Below are 22,067 nucleotides of genomic sequence, written 5' to 3'. Positions count from 1 at the left end.
CACAAACACACACATGAATACAGACACAGACGCCCACCGGATGGACACGCCCACACGGATGGACACGCCCACCCAGTGGGACGTTGTGCTGTTTTAATGCTTTGTCCCTTGCCAGGCTTTCACAGGCGTTAATGAGATGTGATGTATGCCCGCAGCCCGCGGTGATTGCTTTCTATTTACAAGAGTGACTGCACAAAGAAGCTTTGCCACTCAATCAAACCCCACCATTAATTATGAAAGACTGAGTGACAGAGAATGAGTCAGGGAAGGAGAGGGAGGGCTGAGAGACAGAGGGAGAGAGAAAGAGGGAGAGGGAGAGAGAGAGAGAGAGATGAGACAGAGACAAGGAGAAAGAGAAAGAGAGAGCAAGAGATGAGACAGAGAAACAGAGAAAAGAGAGAAAGAAAGAGAGATAGAGATAGATAAGACAGAGAAACAGAGAGAGAGAGAGAGAGAGAGAGAGAGAGAGAGAGAGAGAGAGAGAACTGAGACAGAGCTCAGGTTATACATATATTCTTCTTCTTTTGGACATCTGAAAATGACACCAAAACAGGACATTTATGTTTTCGTTTAAAATACATGAGTAGACTAAGTCTTTAGACTTCTGACAAACCTATTGGGATGTCTGCTACAGCTGGACTGACCTCCACAGTCTCTGTGGCAACCCCATAGGAAGTGTTAGGAATGGCTCTTTTTCACGTCATGCTATCTAGACAAATGTGTCTATATGCCATATGGGAGCTGAGACTCCACGGAGTCCAACGGTATAAGCCTCATCATTTTGTGAGCTTATTTCGATGGACTAGATAGATGTGAAGGAATAAGGTCAAAACCATACTTTACTCCATTTACTGCAAATCCCTTCACTTGATTTAAGCCATTTAACATTTCTTTACGTCTTAAACTATGTGGCTTTACTAAAACACATTTTCAACCTCACTTTGCACACCCACCACATTTTCTGCAGGAAATGCATTTTCTAGTTATTATAGTAAAATTGTCATATTTATACTGTATACACATCATTTTTAATTGTGTAATAATTTCATTCATGTCCATGGCACACGTGTATCAAATTGAAGATGGGATTGTTTCTGTGCGTTAGTCAGTGGTAGGTTGACTCGGCCCTTGTTCTTCTCAAGCGTCTTGTGACTCCTCCTCACCATCCTTTCTTCATCCCTGTCCCTTCCCAGAGCCAGGGGTCCAGAGCCAGGGGTCCAGAGCCAGGAGTCCAGAGCCAGGGGTCCAGAGCCAGGGGTCCAGAGCCAGGGGTCCAGAGCCAGGGGTCCAGAGCCAGGAGTCCAGAGCCAGGAGTCCAGAGCCAGGAGTCCAGAGCCAGGAGTCCAGAGCCCGCAATCAATACGGCGCGTCATGGGGAACACGGCCTCCTGCTTGTGCTGTTTCCCTACAAGAAACCGCCCTTCAGGTTCTCACAGTGGCTGTTCTGGTTACGTCTGTTAACATTGTGAGGGACCGGCGTGGTCAGCCCACGTATTCGGGATATGGTGGACAAGCGGATTGGAGAGTGTGGGGCAAAAAACGAGGGCAATTGTGTTCGGACAAAAAAGTGGGTTTTTATTTACTCCGAAGTTTTATTTACTCCAAAACAGTCCAAAAATAAATAAACAAAAATGAATCCATTGGTTACAAAATAAAGGAATGTTCCAAAAAGAAAAGACTGTTAGCATAAATGAGCATAGCATCACATCACATAACCATGTGCTTCTAGTACTGGCCTCTCCACAAGCCAGCACCTCCTTCAGCCCCAAAAGGAGACTCCCCTTAAATAAGCCAATCAGTCCAACAAGAGGAAGATCCCTGGCCAAGGCTGGAATAACCTTCTGCCCCTCTACTGCTACAGAAGTCCAAATACCACATTCAATATGACGGAAGGGGAGAGACAGTGAGAAGGAATTTTCACCTTCTCACAAACACGTAGAGCTACGTCGTTATACGTGACATTCAGGAGCAGGTCGGGGTTAGAGGCATGCTGCTCAAGGATGTTGCGGACGTTGGCTATCAAACCATCAGCCTAGCTACTTCCACTACCCTGCTCCCTAATGCAATTTCCCATCTGGGTAAGATGCTTTTATCCAGAATGTCTAGAGCGGATGGATGCGTAGTGCGCGAGGCTGCGATGGGAACCGTTTAACCGTTCAACAGTTCATGTGAACCACTCCCTCACGGAGGGCTCCGGTTTGCCGAGGGCCTCCTGCGACATGTGGAGCCCCCTCTGCATGTCCTTAAGGTGAGGTAAAGATGACCAAATGAATGTGACACTTATGCTGGGACATCTGAACACAAGGAGCAAGGACTACATGCTTGAGTTGTGACACATAGCTCCATAGATTCAACTGATTAAACAGACGAATGATGAACACATTTTAAACCCAATCGCTGTACAGTGCTGCCCAGTAACCAGAAGCCATTGTCCATGCAATATTTAAACAAAATGTTTCGTTGTACTAACATAATTTGAAATGTAATAACATAACACATAGAAATAACCTCTGGTAATCCCCATGTCATAACTATATAATGATATGGGGATATATACATAACTCCTCCTCCTGCTGCTTCTCCTCCTCCTCCTCCTCCTTCTGGTGCTCCTCCTCCTCCTCCTCCTCCTCCTCCTGCTCCTCCTCTTCCTCCTCCTGCTGCTCCTCCTTCTTCCTGTTCTGGATATGACTCTGGGCGCAACCACTCCTTCAGCTTGTCCTCTGTCTGAACAAGCCATACACACACATATGCATGCACACACACACACACGCATGCACGCACGCGCACGCACGCACACACACACACACACACACACACACACACACACACACACACACACATGCGGACACACACACACACACACACACACACACACACACACACACACACACACACACACACACACACACAAATTGAACAATCACATTCATTCTCAAGTGAAAGTGAAAATGCACCAACAAAAGCAATAGGGTAATCTGTGATCCGGCAGTCCTCCTTAGTGGGAGACGGCACAGAGCCAGGTCCGGAAACAGGAAACTGGAAGGGGCGGGGTTATGCCTTCTTTCCTGTTTTGTTACGGAGATTAAAAAAAAGGGAGAACAACCAAAGACAACCCAGCAAAAAACAACCAAAGAATACTCATTTGCACGATGGGATCCAGCAATCAGAAGAGGTTTTAATTTCTACAGGGGCCTGCGCCACCACGGTCCGCTACGGCCCCCTGCTCTATCGACGCCCGTCTCTGGAGCAGGATCCACCCCATCAACTCAAACATGTTTAGTCTTTTAGCAGACATTTGTATTTGGTTTTTATCCACAGTGGGCCTGAGAATAATCCCAGTGTAAAGCCGTCTGTTGGGGTAAACCTGCTAGTGCTATAACCCCAAACAGGTCATACACCTAGTAGCGTACACCCAGGTTCAATTCTGACCTGCCGCCCTGTACCAGATGGCTGGCCACTTCCTGTTCATAAAAGCCCAAAATCCCAAAATCCCTTTGAAAAAAATAAAGAAATCACAAACTCCACAAATGTAGATATACATTGAAATAAAAATAGACACAGAACAAACCATAATAGAAAAGGAAACGTGCGCACATCAACATAATGCTTGTCTCACCTCATCCACCTCTTGGTTTAATCACATGGTGACCTGCTGAGTGGCGCTCTCCATTCACACCAGGTGAGGGTGGTCCGACAGATAGCTCTGGCTGTCTTCCCAGCTCCTCAGCACGCTTGGCGCGCACACACACGTCCGTCCCCCCCCTTCCCTTGCAGAGGGTCGGGTGACGGCCGACGGAGACATCCGTTCACAGAAAGATGAGTGACGTAGTGAGAACACCAGCCGATGACGGGTTTAAAGAAGGGAGTAATGGGGGGTGTTGTGGGAAATAAGAGCTACGCAACTGGAGGAGAAGTGAAACTGGAATTGACGTCAAACATGATTTGACATGACCTGATACATATAAATGAATTTGAATTATGCGTCATTATTTACTGCAGCCTAGGCCTCCGAGCTGGTCTTCAACCCCTTAATACATATCTTCTGCATGGTTAATATTTGCCTGGATTGTGTACTCTTAATACGGCTTCAAGAAACTTCAAGAAATATATATGTTTAAAAGTATAATGACTTGAAATTACATTTGTTGTACACTGTAATAAGCTGTTATGCAGACCCCCATTACAGAATTTAGACAGAAAATTGTTTAACCTCAAAAGTGTTTAATAAAAGTTGATTCAATTGTACAGCAGGAGGGCAATTTTCTTATTCAAAAGCACACCCAATCATCATATAAAAATCGTGTCAAGAAAGAACGGCCTATACAAAAATATTGTTCATTACAATAACCCACTCCTATGAATTCCACTTCAAAAAACGTAAAAAGCATTCCCCATAGCTTTGGTCTGGTCATGGATACCAGACCACAAAGGAGGACACCAATGAGTAATGTATTACAACTCAGATGGGAGGATGAACAGTAATCTCATTCCAGGAATTGCATTTGGCAGCTATATGGCCGCACCCAAAAACCCAGCATTGCCCCTGTTTCTGCGGAACACCTCCTTCAGTTTGTAGTGTCCCGTCCTGTTCTTTCTGTAGTGGCTTCTGTACACAAACACTCCGACGGCCGCGCCGATGACCAACAACAGCGCTACCACGCCCGCGATGATGGGCAACCAGTCAACTAAAGAAAGAAAGAGAGACAGACAGACGGATGGACCGAAAGGAGAACCATGAAAAAAAAACAATCACTCAGTCTGAATGCGATCAGTTCTAAAAGGGTTCTATTGCTCAAGAGGTTGCTAACCACGAGACTTCCTCGACACTTCCGGAATACATACCATATAAACAAAACCCCCTTAAGCAGGCCTACATACCTCATTCAGTTTTGTTAAGCAAGTTAGAAATAAGGATGCAAACAATGTTACCAGTAAGGGTTATTTCAGTTTAGATATGTTGAATACCTTTCTGTTTTTATCCTATTTCTAGTCAGGGTTCGGGGGTTAGGGGTATTTGTACTATGATGAGTAAGAATCAGAAATTCCTTGTCATTACTGGCCCTTCCGTCCGGCAAAGTTAACTACAATCCCAATGCTGAGCGTTCAATCAAGGTTGGAGCCTGCCTAACTATAAAAGAAGACCGGGTTTGTAAAATACAAATTTGGAAAGGATGCGCTTCAGAAGCAGACAGGTTGAACACATTGAACCCACCGTGGATGTCCACGTTGAACATGGTAGCCGTGCTTCCCTGGCTGTTGCTGGCGGTACAAACATACTGGCCCTCGTGTTCGAAACCAGCCGCCTGAATGGTGAGAACACTGCCTCTGCCGACGGTGGTGTTGTCAGGACCGGTCCAATTGTAGACTGGATCGGGGTTGGAATGCGCTGTGCAGTTCAACTGTAACGTTTCCCCTTCTGTGATGGAGATAGGATCTGGCCTAGACTCAAGCACCATCTTAGGTTTAACTGATGAGGAAAAAAGGGGTAAGTTAAAAAAAAGCTCAACATTTGAAGATAAACACACTGACTGAGCAAATTCTCAGGCTGTGCTTATAATCAAATTGCAGAGGTCATGAAGTTATAGTTTTGAAACGGACCACCCAGCCACTCACGTGTTTATTTCGGCTAATATTTGAACTAAACTCACAGTATACGGTGGTTGTGAGGCGGTCTGACCTCCCTACAGGAGGTGGATTTGGTCCTTGTGGTCCCAGATTCAGCACGGCCTCGCACCCGTACTGGACCCCATTGTCCTCTCTGCTGGAGCTGATATTGACGGTGAACGTCTCTGTCACCGGTTTTCCCACAGAGGTCGTGCTGGACTGTACCAGGCCCAGCGCGGTTTCTCCGCTGTAGAAGGTCACTGCGAGTTTCTGAACAGGAGCAACGTCCTGGACACGGCACTGGAGGACGTACTGATGTCCTTCAAGCAGTGGGCCAGTGTGGTTTGCAAAGCTGATGGATACGTTTTCCGGAGGTTCTGCAAACACAAATACTAAAGTCAGCTCCAGCACGCTGCACTACACCTACTGCCAGTGTTATGAGCCAACTGATTTCCGAGCTATCTGGACAGTTCCACAAACTTACTACCCGTATTTTGTATGTTTCCTCTCATTGTCATAATAGTATCCGGGGTTCATCTCGGCTTGGGCTGGTTTAAGACAATTGGTTACCTTTTGCATTGCAACAAACAAAAATAAACAACAAAATAAAACACGAGTAGTAAGTTTGTGGAATTGCGACGAACGTGCAGACGAGAACTCGTCTGGGGAAGCGCGATCATGTCGTGTCACACTCGGAACCAGACAGCTCGGAAAGCAGTGGGCTCACAACACCTGCAGACAGTGATGAGAAGGAATTTCTGATTCTAACGCAGAATAGGGCCTATCTTTAAATGTGTCAAACTCGATGACGGTCATGTTTGTTCAGTCATTTACTATCTTCCAAGTTAACACCATGGTGATCGAGCGTAGGGCCCACAGATCAAAGCCCTTGCATAGTTAGTGTTTAGTTCAGGTCATTATCAAAACGGTAAACTTATAAGAGGACTTTTCTAAAATCCGCTATATTTTGTCGATAACATTTGACCACCATAAAACACTTCGTATTGCTTCCAGCGAGAGATCTCCTCCAGCATGGTGATATAACTTACTGTATAAGGTGACAGGCAGAAGAGTGAAACGGTCATCATCTTCCATGTAGCACATGGGCCTCATGCCCCATTCTGTGGCCTTGTCCACAATCAACCGTACGATCGTCTTGTTGATTCCGTTATCCGAGGTACTAAGCGTTTTATACGATCCCGTCGGTGTCTCCCATTTGAGGTCTTTATAACAAGTGCCGTTTCCACACAACGAAAAACAGTCGGCAGAGAATGGAGATCCATATTGCACAACTATTCCGGAGGGAGTGAGTACAATAACACAACCTGTGAGAAAACGACAAAGAAAGTAAAAGACATGTTATTCTTCCGGAACAGATTTGTTTTTGTTCTGAAACGCGATTGTCTTAACCTATGAATTGTAACGATGTGTAATGTAGATCATTAAAATGTAACTAATGTCGACGTGCGATGAATTAAAGTAACAATTGGTACCGTTAGCCCCTTGGCCTATTTAAAATGATCATGGCTCACCTTTACAATCGTTATCGCTCCCATGAAGCACTTCCAACATGCACACGACGAGATAGAAACTCAGACAAAGAGCCAACATATCCATCTTTTTGGATAATTAGATCGACGACCACCGTCCGAAAGAGCTCAAACAGTCTGGATCTAGATCAGAAGTGAAAGGGAATGTGTGTGTGTGTGTGTGTGTGTGTGTGTGTGTGTGTGTGTGTGTGTGTGTGTGTGTGTGTGTGTGTGTGTGTGTGTGTGTGTGTGTGTGTGTGTGTGTGTGTGTGTGTGTGTGAACCCCCGTGGATTCCCGCCCCGTAGAGGGGAAGAACTACTGAGCTGTTATACCCTACTGCTCTGCGCGGAAAATAGGAGGTGAGAAGAGTGATCTCAACATAGGCTATTAATTCCACATTGAATATGTCAAACAAATGCAAGACGTATGTGCGAAGATAATGCTATATATAGGCCAATATATATTGATTAGAGCTGGGCAACGAACGAAGTTATTAATCGCATAGTGGTGAGTTAACTCGCGATTAATCTCACTTTTAAAATCCTATTTTAAATCCACTCCAATTTAAGTTAAATGAGATTATCAAATGGAATGACACATAATCATTCATACCAAACGTACTTAATAAGCATAAACTAGGCCAAGTGATCTTGAGGGAGTTTTATTGACTCACTCAGTGTGGGTTGAATATGAAACTTACGGAACACCACCGTTTTGGGAATTGTAAACAGGCAGTTAATGAGTAGGCCTACCTACAATTGTAAACCAACAGTTACTACAAGTGTAGTTAAGTTCAAATAAGTAGCGCCACAGATTTGGGAATTGTAAACAGGATGTCACTTACTGCAATTGTAATCAGGCAGTCTGATTAAGTGTAATTTAATGTAGTAACCTAAATGGAACTAAAAACTATAATGGAAGTAAATGGAACTAAAAACAAAAATGATTTATAATATGAATGTCGACATTCTGTGGGCAAAACCTTTCAAAATCAAAGTAAAAATAAAAATAAAATAAAATAAGAGAGAAAAAAAACCAAGAGTGCCTTAACGCGTAATTAACGCGTTAACTTGCCCAGCCCTAATATGTATTTATTTAGGTCTTGAACCTAAACAGAAACCGTCCCCAAAATTCCTCTGTTACCTGTCTTTATCACAGTTTAGGCTACCGGAGGAAAAGCCTAGGCTACATTGGGGGAGGCCCTAAAACGGATTATAATCCGAAGGCTTTTCAACAATCAAATAGGCTACTTTTTTTGTTTAGGCCTATTAGTCATATCAGGGGGGTGAGCTAGGCTACTCATTAGAAACGAGCTAGACCCTATGGAAATACCCAAACTCGCAAAGCCCTGTTGGAAAACCCCGGCCGGAAGGCAAATGAATGTGTAAAAAAATAGTGCTATAATTAAGACAAAGCATAGCCACACTACTACTGTTCACGGAGCGCATGTCAAGATATAAAACGAAATAGAAATAGAGACGACAGTGTGTTTCATGCCATTTTGACATTGGCAAAGCATAACACCACAAGAGGGAGCTATGAGTCCATTATATAGAGCTCTGTTTCCGACGTGTGTTATCTGAAATGTGCAGGCCAAGCACAGTCTACATCAGGGAAATGGGTAAAAGGTGTCCAATTGAATTCCAAATAGTTGTACAAAAATTATCGAATGTAACCCCAATATAACCATACCTTCATCCTGACCTCACGATTTCCCATTATAAAACATACAATATCTCTCTCTAAACCCCCAAAAATAAATTCATTTTCTAACTTTATACCCTAACAAGAAAACCGATACGCATTAACTGAATCCCCATTGCATCACTTAAACAAACCCGCCAAGTTGTCATTTTGCATTTCCACAGCTGGGACACCAAACAACAACCGTGGCCCCGGCCCAGCGCCTCTCATTGGTCCCTCCTTCTTTTTCTAGGAACCGGAAGTGTCGATTATGACAGGCCACCGCGGGAAATACGGTGGCCATCTGTACGCTCAAACGTTCTTGCCTCCGGCACCTTTCCGCTATCATATACGATATAATTTACATAAAACGAATTAGGTTGACACGGTAGCCGATCTTATTTATTTTATCACAATGGTAGGTGAAGTTCTGCATATCTAATTGTGATCTCATCTCCGAAAAGTAGAAGTAATGTTAGTAGTTGGCCATGCAGTTCTAATGTTGACTGCAGTTTCTCGGTTGAGTGTTAACTTGGCACATCCATTGCGCCTCTGTTAAGTACGATTCAAGTGTTTTGATTAGTCCTCCCAAAATGAAATGAAATAACTGTCATTCCACTTTACAGTCAAAAAAGAAAGGGCTAAGTTTGGAAGAGAAGAGAAGTCGCATGATGGAGATTTTTTTCGAAACGGTAAGTTGCCTCTCCTAGTTCATCCATAGGCTTGAAAATATAATTGCAATCAATTGAAAATATATTTCCAAGAATCGATCAGTAAATAGTGATCGCAATTATACTTGTTTGTAATTAATGTACATAGTAGTAGGTGTGTACCATGTTTAATCTCCTTACGAACATATGGAGTAGGGTAAAGGTAAAGGTAAAGGTTTCCATAGCAACTAAAGCCCTTTCAGAATCCTGTTTTGCGTGTGCAGTGCATGCATTTGTTAATGATTGTAAATTTACATCAAGTTTGTGTATGCGTTTGCATCCCTGTTCATGTGTACTGTGATGCTGTGCAACAGGATGAGGGATGACATCATCTCGATACGATAAAAAAGTACTCCTATGAGGAAACTACCTATAATAATGCATTATATTATCCCATACTCTTACTCTTTCCAGAAAGATGTCTTTCAGCTGAAAGACATTGAAAAAATTGCTCCAAAGACCAAAGGCATAAGTGAGTGCAGATCACAGTGTGGAAAGTGGGACAGGTGAAGTGCTGAAATGTGAGACACACATGCATTGCAGAAATGTAGGAAAGTCAAACATTTGATTACTTGGGGATGTTGTTTCATCCTATGGAATAGTGGCCTCTTGGGCAGTGGGTCAACTAGACAAAATAATATTGATGTTGTACATAATGGTGGTATCTATCGTCTAAGGCAGTTTCAACGTTGTTGCATTCACAACTATCATAACCAGTCCTTGCTTTTGTTCTCCAGTGCAGCTGTCTTTAAGTGTCAAGTGATCAGGTATAGAACATGTATGTAAGGCTGCATGGTGGTCTAGTTGCTGCTTCAGATGTTTAAGAAGTGTGTATTGGCCCCAGTAGAAATGGTAGAATGTGATGCAACCTTCTGTTGCACAACAGGTACAGCTAGAGGTGCATTGTGCACATGCCATTAAGTGAGAACCAGAACATGCATTCATCAAAGCACCTTCTCAAGAAACTAAACCAAAAGTTGTCCTATTGGCATCCTTCTGCAACAATCTGGCACAGTGCTTGTTTATGTTCATGCTGTGTAGGCTGATTTCTTCCCATAGTCTCCATATGGATTAGGTTGACCACCGCACAATTTGAGGACCTCTTGCTCTTTATACAAGTCATCTTAAAATTCAATATTCCATTCTGTATCGCATTTGGGATACATGTTTTTTCATGTTTTTTTTTTCTTCTTTTTGTCTATTTCAGATTTTGTTGTATTATCAGAGGTTTTGTGAAAACAAGCTTCCATGCTATTGAGCTAAAGAAGGCTTTTCTATCTACCAGCCAGTATTTTCATCTTCATCAGTATAGAATTGCATCATTGGAAAGTGGGATGTGTGGTACTAATGAGAAACATACTCTGTCTCCATGGTCCTGAAGCACCTATGTCTGTGAAGGACGTGCTGCAGAGCTTGGTGGATGACAACATGGTGGACTCTGAGAGAGTGGGAACGTCAAACTACTTCTGGGCCTTCCCCAGCAAAGCTCTGCACGCCCGCAAGCGTAAACTCCAGGATTTGGAGAAACAGGTGACAGAGATTCCATCGCAGTCTTCTATATAGTATTTGTAGTCAGGATATACTGAGCGTGAATACAGAGATGGATCCTTCAAGTTGGGGGTTAGGTGTCTCAAGTCGATAGCATCACCATATCGTTAGCCTCATTCCATAATTGCCTAAGACATATTTTATGGTTCATCTTGTATTTAGCGTTAAAAATGCTTAAGTCAAATAGATGACTCGGGCAGATAGTGATTATGTAATGTAAAATAACTCAGATTGGCTTAGGATATTGCCAATGAAACACAGTGAATCAGCAGCATTAGGAGAGTAGAGTTAGGTTAGATATCACAATTTGGCAAAAATATGACTTGGGCACTTATGCTATGAGGCTAACGATATGAAGAAAAAAGTTGAAATAGCCAGTAGCTAGTGTCGTAGCTTTGAAAGGTACTGGGTTTGATTCCCCCTGTGTCTAACCTGTTGTCCTCCTCGAGCTAGATGCCTAACTTCTGACTTACTGTTGTTCCTTAATTAACTGTTTGTCAATTTGAAATGAAGTATCTGCTTATAACTAGTAAAACTCTGGTTTAATCTTTAGCATACTGAGGCAAAGCAGCGCAAAGCATTAGTGGAGCCAGCTGTGGAAAAGGCCAAAGTTGGACGCCAGGAAACAGTAAGAACAATCAAACCTCTCGATACCAACCACACATTTAAATATACATCCATTTTCTGTGTGTGTGTGTGTGTGTGTGTGTGTGTGTGTGTGTGTGTGTGTGTGTGTGTGTGTGTGTGTGTGTGTGTGTGTGTGTGTGTGTGTGTGTGTGTGTGTGTGTGTGTGTGTGTGCACAGAATGAACGTGAATCTCTGCTGAAGGAGTTAAAGGTCCTTAAAGAAGAGCAGGTCCAGCTACAAGCTGAGTTAGAGAAGTACCAGGAATGTGACCCGGAAGTGATTGAGGAAATGAGTGAGTATATACTTAAGATGTTTTTCAGTCCCATGGTTTGGTTTATCATTTTAACAAATGTTACATATTCCTTTGCGAAGAAAAGCACTCAAATATAGCCTACTATATGAATGATGTCGTTGTATATGGTGCAATGCCTGTTCTATTTTAAACACACTATCTCCATCGACATTCAGAATCATTTGAAGTACCACGACTTAAATGGTTTGGGGTTAACAGTTCTGCTTAAAGGACCACGGGCTGAAACCCTAACCCTCTAACCTAATATCGAAAATAAACCAACCATAATCTTCACTGATCTCTTACCATTACTTTACCAAATTTGTAACTTAAAATGTAGTGGGGAAAGCGTAAACATAATTTTTAACATTAAAGGGATTAGAGGTCCGAATCAAACTTTTCCCACACCATAAATGTTTTCACTTTCAAGTGCACCACTTACTTTATAAGCAAGAGATGTGTAAATTATAGCTACAAACAGATGAGGGCCAACCTACTTCCGGGCCTTGACCCCTCAGTATTTAGAATTAACCCTGTCATTTCCTGGCCTGCTAGCTTGAATGTTTAGTTGGTGTGCAACCATGCTTGGTTCCTATGGGAGCTAAACGGACGCTGCCCAGTTGAGACTTTTGTCTGAGGTCTAAAGTTGTTGGGCGTGTCACTAGTTATGTAGAAGGAGATGTTATTTCACCTATGCTGGTCTCACAAGGGATGGTTGTTTTCACCACTGAGTGTCAAAGTGATGGATCTCCATGCTGTCATCGAGAGAGATGTATTGTTTCAAAGGGGGTCCCATTCTTGGTGGTTAAATGTACCCCAGGTTATTAAATCACAGCCAAACCTCAAAATCCAAAGGCCACTGCGAAAGAAGCAAGATGCATTGTCACATTGTTAGTATCCAGGATGCTTGTATTCATAAGCAAGTCAACCAATCACATGGTGGGGATGGCTAATCATGTGTCATGTGTCATGGTAAGGTATGTTGAAATCCAATCGCTCAGCTGGTGGAGTGATGGTTTGGATTTCAATGAAAGCAAGTGACCACATTGATTACACAATGAGGAGAGGGACACTCCTGCTCTGCATGTTCAGTCACTCTGAATACTTTGTGACAGCAACGTTGTTGGTTTTTTTTTTTTAAACTTAATTATGTTTCACCACTACTGCATAATAGGTAGTTTTATTTAGTGTTGTAGGCCAATTTTTTACGGATTATATGTAATTATCTACCTCATTATCTCAAATAATACATTCAAATCCTTGAACAGTAGTTAAAATGAAATTTGACTTGGCAAACATTTACATTATTTTGTTGACAGTTTGAACTATAGTAAGCCATGCCTCTGAACAGTTTACTACTCTTACTACAACTACTAAAACAGCAATAATCACTACAGATACACAATACAGAGTGCTTATTGTACCTAATTATGCCCCCCAGGAAAGTCAAACAACACGGCAAAAGAAGCTGTCGACCGGTGGACAGGTACGTGAACCAACTTGGACACTTGTAACATGAGAGGTCGAGCATATGGAAGGTCCATTGTCTGTGCCTGTTTGGGAGTGGAAGCTATGGAGATTAATTAATTAGTACACCAAATTGTACTCATGCTTGCTTGCTTACTCACTCATCATTGTTTGAATATACGAGTTACAAACCAGCTTTAAAGAATGTCTACTATTCTGTTTTTACATGAAGCAGAATGGAATAACATTTGTTTATTTATTATGGTTGGAAATTGTAGCCAGACAGTTGAATGAATATAATTTGTTAACACATACCCCACAGACATGGAATCACAACATTTATTTTTAGAATAAAATAAGAATGTTGTTTCAAGATTGGTTCTGCATTAAATACATGCTTATAATGTATTTAAAAGAGTATGCTATATTCCCTCACTCTTTTTTTCTATTAATGCTTCAAAGTACCTTTTCAGGCCATTTCCAATTCAAGTTTTTCTTTTTCAGATAATATTTTTTCGATCAAGTCCTGGGCAAAGAGAAAGTTTTCCTTTGATGACAGAAGCATTGACAAAGCCTTTGGAATCCCTGAGGACTTTGACTACATGGATTGACCATATCTACTCAAACACAGTTCATGGTAAATAGCTGCCAAACAACTTAAGCCAATTACAATAAGTTAAGTTGCTATTCAGTGAGGTTTATATTAATATTAAGTTGAACCATGTTACCTTTTTGTTAAAATTGGATGAGCTTTGCCATGAAAAATGTATATATTGTATGTAGTCAGTTAGGAGTTAGCTTGTAATAAACAAGTAGCCTGTACCCAGAAAAGTGTTTGAGGGATCAAGGAGGTATGGTGATGCCTCTAAAAAAATACAGATGACCCACAAACTTTAGTTACTATAACATTTTTTATTATATGTTTGTTTTGTTGATTTCCATTTTGTTTTTGTTGTTGAATCCCCTTTTGTAAAGCTAGAGCTTGTCTTGGAAAGAATGGAAGTTGTTGACGCGCCATATTATATGCCATATGCCAACAAAAATGTTGTTTATTTATACTGTATATTTACTTATGATATTCATTAGGGAGTTTATACATCTTGTAAATACGCTTGACTTTTTTTGAAAATAAAATTGTTGATTCAACTTGGGGATTGCTATACGCTTGTTATTGTACAGGAAGTAAAAGGAAACTTGCCAAGCAAGTCAATTCATGTACACCTTTGGATGTAAAGTGACTGTTGCATAACACTTAGACAATCTTTGCTTTGTTTGATATTTACTGACTTTGACTGTCAATGTGCGATTTGCAAGGATAGTAATGATATAGATTGTTAAACGTTTTAGCATAGAACTATATAGAAGCATTGAAGTTGCACTGCAACTGAGTACATTTTCTTCAGCAAGCGTTGGACACCGGATCTTTATGGATGCCACGCCCACCGCGCTGTAACGTGTTACCATAGACAGCATTCCCTGCCTATTTGTTAATAAGTTACGATAATATCTGGCAATGACAGCGTTTTATCTTGCCAGTATTGTTTGGCTCAAACCCGTAATAATTTTGGTCCTTGATCTCGTTTGAAATAAAATAAAATGGTAAAATATATGTTGGTTATGTGTTGCAGTTGGGCGAAAGCGAACGTTCTTGGCTTGGTACTTTCCATTCAATAAAGAAACAATGCGTTAAATGACATTAAACAGCCACTTCTGATTGTACCACTCAAAAGCACATTTTAAATTCTTCAGACACTGCTCGCACATGAGCGACAGTCCTCCGTGTTTGTACGCATTCAAAGATAGAATTACACCCGTGCTGTTGGTAATTAGGGTCAGAATTCCAGAGCTCATGCATTGAACGATACACTTCAACAACAACAAACAAACGAGAACTAGTGTGTAGAAGATGTACTGCATCTATAGTGGGACTCCGCCGAGCAGCAGGGCGCGGAACAGGGAGGGAGGACCGAGCAGAGAGAGAGAGAGACACACACACACACACACACACACACACACACACACACACACACACACACACACACACACACACACACACACACACACACACACACACCGTACAGTCTGGGCTGAGAGAGAAAGCCTCTCACCAACACAACGCTGCTGGCTGCTAGCGAAGGGGCAGCATGGCGGGGCTACGGGACGTCCAAAAAGGCAGCCACTGTCACAGGAAAACGTGGATTAATATACTGCTAAGAGTACTGCAGCTACTTTTACCCTGCTTACAGCACGGAGGGGCTCAGTTACAAGGTATGTAGCCTATGTATGTGTGTGTGTAGCTGGTCCTTCCTTTAGAAATGTTGCCTTAGCGCAGTGGACGGTAGCAGCTAGGTTGAGTTGACAGCCACGGCGAGTCGTAATGGAAAAACATGTTTGCTAGCTTGCCAAACATGACTTTCACTCATTGGGGTTGAAAAGCGGAGATTGCGTTCAGTTTCAGTGCAGTATTCGTGTTGCCATGTGTATACTTAAGGATATTCTAAAACGCGTTTCATCCCATACTGTCTTGTCGGATAGCTAGCCCAAGTTAGCCCCGTTTCCGAACACTGTTGATAAACGCTTTTCAAGCTGCTTAGGGGCGACTGCCAGCGACACCCGAATGTTTTACAAGGTCTGCAAGCACAATACACAAGGATGACATTAAATGAACCTAAACCCCGTCCTATTTGCTGTAAAGTCGTTGCTATAACGTTACTACTGCTTTTTATATTGCGGTTAGCAAGTGAGCTAATGTTAAATGCTTTGCTAATCAGCAAGCTAAACATTTTTTAACAGCCTTTGTCCAAAATACGTATTTGCGTTGTTGGTTATTGTGTCTTATCCGGTAATATTGGTCCAGCGGGGCTCATCTAGATGGCACAAGGAGTCGTTGACATGATGCAATTCAGTTGTACTTGCCCACTGTGTTTGGGTCACCTTTCTATTCTATAATTAATGCCTACACCACGTATCTATGTGTTTTGATTCCAAGCTCTGAGACAAATGTCCACCAGCGTGGTGGAGGTCTGGCAACCAGAAGATGGAGAGCCAATGGTCCCAGTTCAGGTAACAATCATTTATTTCTGCAGTTAAAAATTGCCAATTGATGTAGCGTCTGCCCCTTTCTTGACAATAACTAGACTCCATCTACACGTGCATGGCCAGTGCAGCCCCCATTGTTATGTTTTGGACCCTGCGTTGCAGTGTAATGTGCTGTTTATATGCGACCCGCATGCAACTTTGACTTTCACGTGTTTGGAAATAAACACTATATCGAAAAAGTGAACCATTATGGTCTTGGTGGACCGAGATGCAAATGTTGTTCTCATCCAGGGCGGGAGAAAAGTTGCCATTAGCCCCCCTTTCTCCCACCATGTGGCTCGTTGTTTTCTAATCTGTACATCGTGTCCATTCTGGAAATGTGCGCTGTGTAGTTTACAATACAACTTCTTATTGGAAAAATGTTAAAGAGGTTACAGGATGACCATGGGCATTTTCTTCTCTTAGTGGTTGGTTTATTTTATTATGAAATAAAATATATTTTTACAAAGATTTTATTTGGAATGGTTTAGTTTGTCTTTATAGATTATGATGAGACCGGTTGAATCTGTCATATCACGTGATATGTTTTATGTAAATTTTCATGCAATTAATGCCATATTTTAAAATTCCAATTTTACTCTGCTCATGACAAGCTTTCACATGCACTGCTACAGTTTGTAATACATGTGTATAAATTAATGACTGTATGTGCAAGATGCTGTATGTCTCTGTAATGCATTTTAGAAGTTTCACTTCCTTTCTCAGTGCAGGGTTTTGAAGGTGTATGTCATTCATTAATTGAATGTCAACTGTAGACGGATAGGCAGATATCCTAATTTTAATATATGTGATACAGTTAATGACATTGTTTAAGTAATATTGCTGACTGTACCATTAATTTGGTTCAGATTTTAGATTAACATCTTTGGAGACTTATAAGACATATCTTAATAACAACTTAATAATGGCCTATAACACAAAACATCAAAAACCTAGAACAACTTAATGCAGTTTCTTTGCATCTCTGCACTCATAAATAAGACCCTTGCTGCAGCCAATACACCTTATCTTCGTAAGATGTATGTATGTAGATATAGATATCTGGTAGTGTATGCATGAAAGGTTGTATGGGTGCAAGACTATAATTTGCTAGAGTTTGCAGAGGGTATGAGGCATGTGAGGGTGTTTGTATGCATTTGTGCAAGATTGCAACTGTATGTGTTAGTTCAAAGTTTAATTATGGTCACTCTAACATAGTGATTTTGAAGTGTGAACCTATAATTCTGTTATGATCCCGTCTGTTCTGATACATGTCAGACTGGTCAAACTAGATTTTTACTTGCAGATCTTTCATCATCCTCATCCTCACTACACCTCACTAATTGTTTTTCTGAAGATTTACTGCTGAACATTAATGGTTGTGGATTCAATTGTTTTTTATTGTTTTTAATTTGCACAGAATTTGTTCATGATGCTCCCAAATTGGCTATCCATAAACAAATAAAATACAATAAACAAAAAAGCCTGAAGCAGAAATTGCTATAGTCAGCTAGTTTTACTTTTGGGGTCCACATAAAACAGAAACAAAACAACATAGAATACATGCAAAAACACATACAATAGACAAATGAAATACACAATAAAATACTGGAAGGCAATATGTACATGTCAGTTGCACATGCAGTGGTAAATGTAGGCTGCATTATATTTCTGGTCTCTATCCATACCCTGATCCCTCAGCAAGATGGTGGATAAAGTTCTCCAGCTCACCAATTATCAATTCATTGTGACATTCCTGCTCCAATGTAGACCATTTAGGGCAGAATGTAGCGTATGTTTTTCATTGTCACCGCAGTTGGCATGGAGACCATGTGCCAATGTTTACCTGTTGAAATGAACTATTGAACAGGCATATCTGGTCAGACTGGAATGACTGATAAAGACATGAGACCTTATCATTCAGCTTTATTAATAGTAATCTGAGAAACTAATTTGTTTCGGATATAGACCAGAGTCTATGTACACGTTGGGTTAAATGCAGAAGTAAACACTACCACTCAATATCTTCCCCTCTCCAAAAAACATTTGTTTGTTTGTTTCTTATATACAGTTAGAGTACACAAATGTGCTAAAACCTGTGGGTGTTTTATCATAACTGTCCGCTTCAGCCGGAAAAAGCTATGATAGTTCCTATGGAAACTTACATTCCACATCCTGAAAGACACTTGGGAGGTAGGCTATAGTTCCTGTTTATCTCTTGTTTCATACACATAGGTCACATCCAGTAAGTAACTATTCAGCCCCTTTCCACACCACAAACATTAACTAATTCGCAAAAGTCATTCTTTTGTGATACTAATTCACAAAATTCTACGTTTAACAGAGACTATTGCTTATTGTTTCTGGTTAACAAGTTAACACTGAGCAATAACTTAATGTTAAGAAATTGTGTGGTTGCTCACACTTTCATTGGTGGTTGCGTTATTATATAATTTTCTACTTCTCAACCAAGTCATTTCCTCCTTTTAGTGAGGCAGGTCAGAGTAAAAACAAAAAAACTGAACTCATACTTTTACGCTTTTTGATTTGTCTGAGACTTTAATTTAATTAGCAACATTTTTATCAGTGTCATGTCCCTGGGTTTGGTTCTTGCAGAAAATGATGAAGACAAGTAAATGGATCAAATCGTAAAAAGGCTAGTTGAAGTTCTCTTGTAGAGAGACACTAACAGTAACCGCTCAATGTAATCATGAACAAATATGAATAGTAATCCTGTTGACAATGTTATGTGACCCTTTTTGACCTTGTTGTGTAACTGTTTACATTTGTAGGTGGAGGAAGAACGAAGAAAAGATAGTCTTCCCCTCAAAGAAAGGTAGGTTGTTGTGTTGACACAATTGAAAACAGCAATGTCCCAATTTCCTTCAATGTCCCATTTCACATTCATGACACAACCCCCTTTTGTAAGTTTGAGATTTAGTGGAAGCTTCAACTTTAACTGTATAATATAGCTGACATTTTAGCCAAAGATGCTCTTTCTGCACTGTAACTTACCTCGAAGGCCACTGCTGGCTGATGGAGAACTTGACTGCCCAAGTTATTTGCCCCAAAAACCCCTATTATAAATAATCCTATATTGCTCAGGTAAATTCAACACAGGAGGGAGAATTGCAGTCGGTTGCACAATGTTAACATAACCTTGTTTTCACCATTCCTCTGGAACCATACCCTGGAAATCCAGAGTTCTCGCGAGAGCATCATTTGAATTTGCTCAGCGAGTCACTCTGGGAACGAGCAATATACTCACTTCATGCTCACTTGCCCAAAGCCAGAACATTAACCAATCACATCGGTGTATCTGATATAGGCGGGCCAAAAGCATTGCTGTTTTACCGATCGTATACGGAAAGTCTTATCTATTGGTTAGCTCCGCTGGTCTGGGTACGTCACCCCTTGTATTCTTCAGATTGGTCGTAGATTGATCCAATAGATCCAATTGCGTGCATTGATATTTTCAAATGCATGCTTGGTGCCGCCCCTCGAGTTGGGCCATTTTCATTATTCGTTGACAGACCCTACAGCTTTCTAGATGTGGATCTGGATTTCCAGGCTACTGTAACCACTGAAATGCTCTCAATATTCAGTGTCTACTGCTTGCCTTACCTACTTAGTGTTACAAAGCGGTTGCATCTTTCAACCTTACTGAATTAACTGGGATTGATCTAACATGGTACAAACACGAAACAGGGGTGGTTAAATTATGATGATAATAATAATAATGAATATAATCACTTAAAGCTGTTCCCTTAACCTCTTGCATGGTTCTGTCATTTTAACATTTAGGTCTTAATGGCATCTTATACGTCTTAATGGCATCTTATACAGAAGTATGGTTATTGTGACGTTTTGTCTGTGTGCCTTCAATGTTTGTTCCACAGCCTCAGCACGGTGACATCATTCATTGGCATCAGACTTCAAAGTAAAAAAAAAAGAAGTCAAAATGACCGTTAAAATAGGTTAATTGTCCATAACCGTTGTGTGCTTTTTAGCATTTAGAAGTCTCCCCTGTCCTAGACGCATTCTCATAAAGAAATTGCCACGACAGTTATCAGCAACTTTATCCGCCTATCAACGCTGTAAAAAACAGTGAACTGCAGCATTGTTGCCTAATAGTTGGTGACACGGCTTGGTCACATGTCAACTATACTTAATGTGATGCCTGATCTGTTTTATTTACTCACACTTTCACTAGCGTCACCGTTATCTGCACTCTCACTCAACATTCTCTATGGCTGGGCTTGGGAAATAATCGATCGATTTAGTAATATATATATTGACAGCATCAGGCTGGACTTGTTGGTTGTCTTTTTATTATAGAGTGTCTGCCTTAAGGTATGACCTATGCAGTTTTCTACTGCTAACCTCTCCTTTGCCGTCTGTTGAGGTCACTCATTGCTAACATGGACTTTATTTGAATGAGAGCCAGGGGATCAAATGGCGCCAAACATAACGTGTTATTTCTGTACTGTGGCCGTAGACGGAACCACTGACATGAGCTCAGTAGCATGCTTGTTGAGAGTTTGTTTTTTCCCTCCGTTTAAAACCACTTTGCTTGTGCCACTGCAAAGGTAAATATATCACTGCAAGGGATAAAAACTTTGAGCTTGGCGTTTGATGTGTTAAAAGATGAATGTGTAAATAATATATTGACTTTCCTTGTTTCCTTACAACAATAAACTTACAGCTCATTAATAGGCCTAATATCAAAAGACCATTGACAGCCACTATCATTTTGTTTTTGTGTGTGTGTGTGTGTGTGCAGAGTTGAACACTGAAAACCAAATTAAGTGTTTGGGCTGAGCGTTCTGTTAGGGGGGAGAGAATGGGTTCTCCTTATGACTAGTGACAACTTTGTGCACCTTTTGCTTTTAAGCTAGAACTGATGTTGAGTAACAGTGATGTTTGATCTAAAATGGGCCACACTCAGTAGCGTTCAACTATAAGTGTCTGGGTAGCTCTCAGACACAGACATCAACTTCCTCCCTTCGTACAGATGTCGAGAAGAACAGAACAGGACTTGAGTTCGGAACGGAGTAGAACTTTCACAAATTGGTTGGGTGGAGACTACTTAATTATCTCTTAAATGATTTTCGGAACAGTGATGCAAAGGCGTAGACTGCAATGTTCAAGATCATAGAAGACATACTCACACATTTAAACCTAATGGTTTAACCTAACTATTTTGGGTTCACTGACACTTTAAAGACCAGTATTGACAAATGTGTCAATACTGTAGTTTTATGGAGATCCTGCTACTATTTGATTAGATAGTTGGGTCATCTTGATTACATACTGTGATTTGCAGTTATTTCCATACAACTGACACAATATAGCTGATGAACAAGGCAGGTTTTGCCAAATCCTACAGTGTGTGTATTAGACATATATTTAAATCAATCAATCGAGAGAAAAAAAGGCTTAAAGGGTGTCTCTTAGTGAAATGAATAGACTGAAGAGTGTTTAAAGTATTGGGCACCTGCTAGTGTAACGGAGTAATGTGCCACATG

The 22,067-nt window shown here is 41.1% G+C and overlaps 4 protein-coding genes across 5 annotated transcripts in view; 2 read left to right on the top strand and 2 right to left on the bottom strand.

Annotated features, from left to right (window-relative positions):
- The window catches only part of LOC311341070 (uncharacterized protein), a gene marked incomplete at its 5' end in the record, with an annotated part of 14,934 nt that extends 12,695 nt beyond the window's left edge, over window positions 1-2,239 (bottom strand). The window contains 2 exon segments of the mRNA XM_084465981.1: window positions 1,164-1,405; window positions 2,203-2,239. Coding sequence (XP_084322107.1) covers window positions 1,164-1,405; window positions 2,203-2,239 — 279 coding nt within the window.
- Window positions 2,240-4,201: 1,962 nt separating this feature from the next.
- On the bottom strand, window positions 4,202-7,334 carry LOC311340213 (vascular cell adhesion protein 1-like). Its single transcript, XM_084465097.1, has 5 exons — window positions 7,137-7,334; window positions 6,654-6,929; window positions 5,649-5,981; window positions 5,213-5,467; window positions 4,202-4,685 (listed from the first exon to the last, which is right to left on the bottom strand). Exons 1-5 carry the CDS (start codon window positions 7,219-7,221, stop codon window positions 4,510-4,512), a joined length of 1,125 nt encoding a protein of 374 aa, XP_084321223.1. The 5' UTR covers window positions 7,222-7,334; the 3' UTR covers window positions 4,202-4,509.
- Window positions 7,335-9,116: 1,782 nt separating this feature from the next.
- mnd1 (meiotic nuclear divisions 1 homolog) lies at window positions 9,117-14,528 on the top strand. Of its 2 annotated transcripts, XM_084465241.1 has the most exons (8): window positions 9,117-9,235; window positions 9,444-9,509; window positions 9,942-9,999; window positions 10,909-11,057; window positions 11,629-11,703; window positions 11,880-11,994; window positions 13,436-13,480; window positions 13,966-14,528. In XM_084465241.1, exons 1-8 carry the CDS (start codon window positions 9,233-9,235, stop codon window positions 14,070-14,072), a joined length of 618 nt encoding a protein of 205 aa, XP_084321367.1. In that variant the 5' UTR covers window positions 9,117-9,232; the 3' UTR covers window positions 14,073-14,528. The 2 variants fall into 2 exon arrangements, with proteins under 2 accessions (XP_084321367.1, XP_084321368.1); XM_084465242.1 differs by lacking the exon at window positions 11,629-11,703.
- Window positions 14,529-15,539: 1,011 nt separating this feature from the next.
- tmem131l (transmembrane 131 like) overlaps window positions 15,540-22,067 on the top strand; it is a 33,080-nt gene continuing 26,552 nt past the window's right edge. Inside the window, exons 1-3 of the mRNA XM_084464955.1 lie at window positions 15,540-15,729; window positions 16,451-16,524; window positions 19,332-19,375. Of these exons, the coding sequence (XP_084321081.1) occupies window positions 15,606-15,729; window positions 16,451-16,524; window positions 19,332-19,375 (242 nt within the window). The 5' untranslated portion in view covers window positions 15,540-15,605. The remainder of the gene's footprint in view (window positions 15,730-16,450; window positions 16,525-19,331; window positions 19,376-22,067) is intronic.

This window comes from Micromesistius poutassou (genome assembly GCF_964030765.1).
Source record: "Micromesistius poutassou genome assembly, chromosome: 3".
Taxonomy (NCBI): Eukaryota; Metazoa; Chordata; class Actinopteri; order Gadiformes; family Gadidae; genus Micromesistius; species Micromesistius poutassou.
Note: the sequence above shows the minus strand (reverse complement) of the source record. Positions and strands in the feature narration are given on the sequence as shown.

Bases quoted from the DNA above. Each gene is read 5' to 3' on its own strand.
- LOC311340213 (XM_084465097.1), bottom strand. From the start codon at position 7,221: ATGGATATGTTGGCTCTTTGTCTGAGTTTCTATCTCGTCGTGTGCATG. The intron at 5,982-6,653 runs GTAAGTTATATC...TTGTGTTTGCAG, and splicing joins TCTGCCTGTCACCTTATACA to AACCTCCGGAAAACGTATCC. The intron at 5,468-5,648 runs GTGAGTTTAGTT...TTTCCTCATCAG, and splicing joins CCTCACAACCACCGTATACT to TTAAACCTAAGATGGTGCTT.
- mnd1 (XM_084465241.1), top strand. The intron at 10,000-10,908 runs GTGAGTGCAGAT...ATGGTCCTGAAG, and splicing joins TCCAAAGACCAAAGGCATAA to CACCTATGTCTGTGAAGGAC. The intron at 13,481-13,965 runs GTACGTGAACCA...TTTCTTTTTCAG, and splicing joins AGCTGTCGACCGGTGGACAG to ATAATATTTTTTCGATCAAG.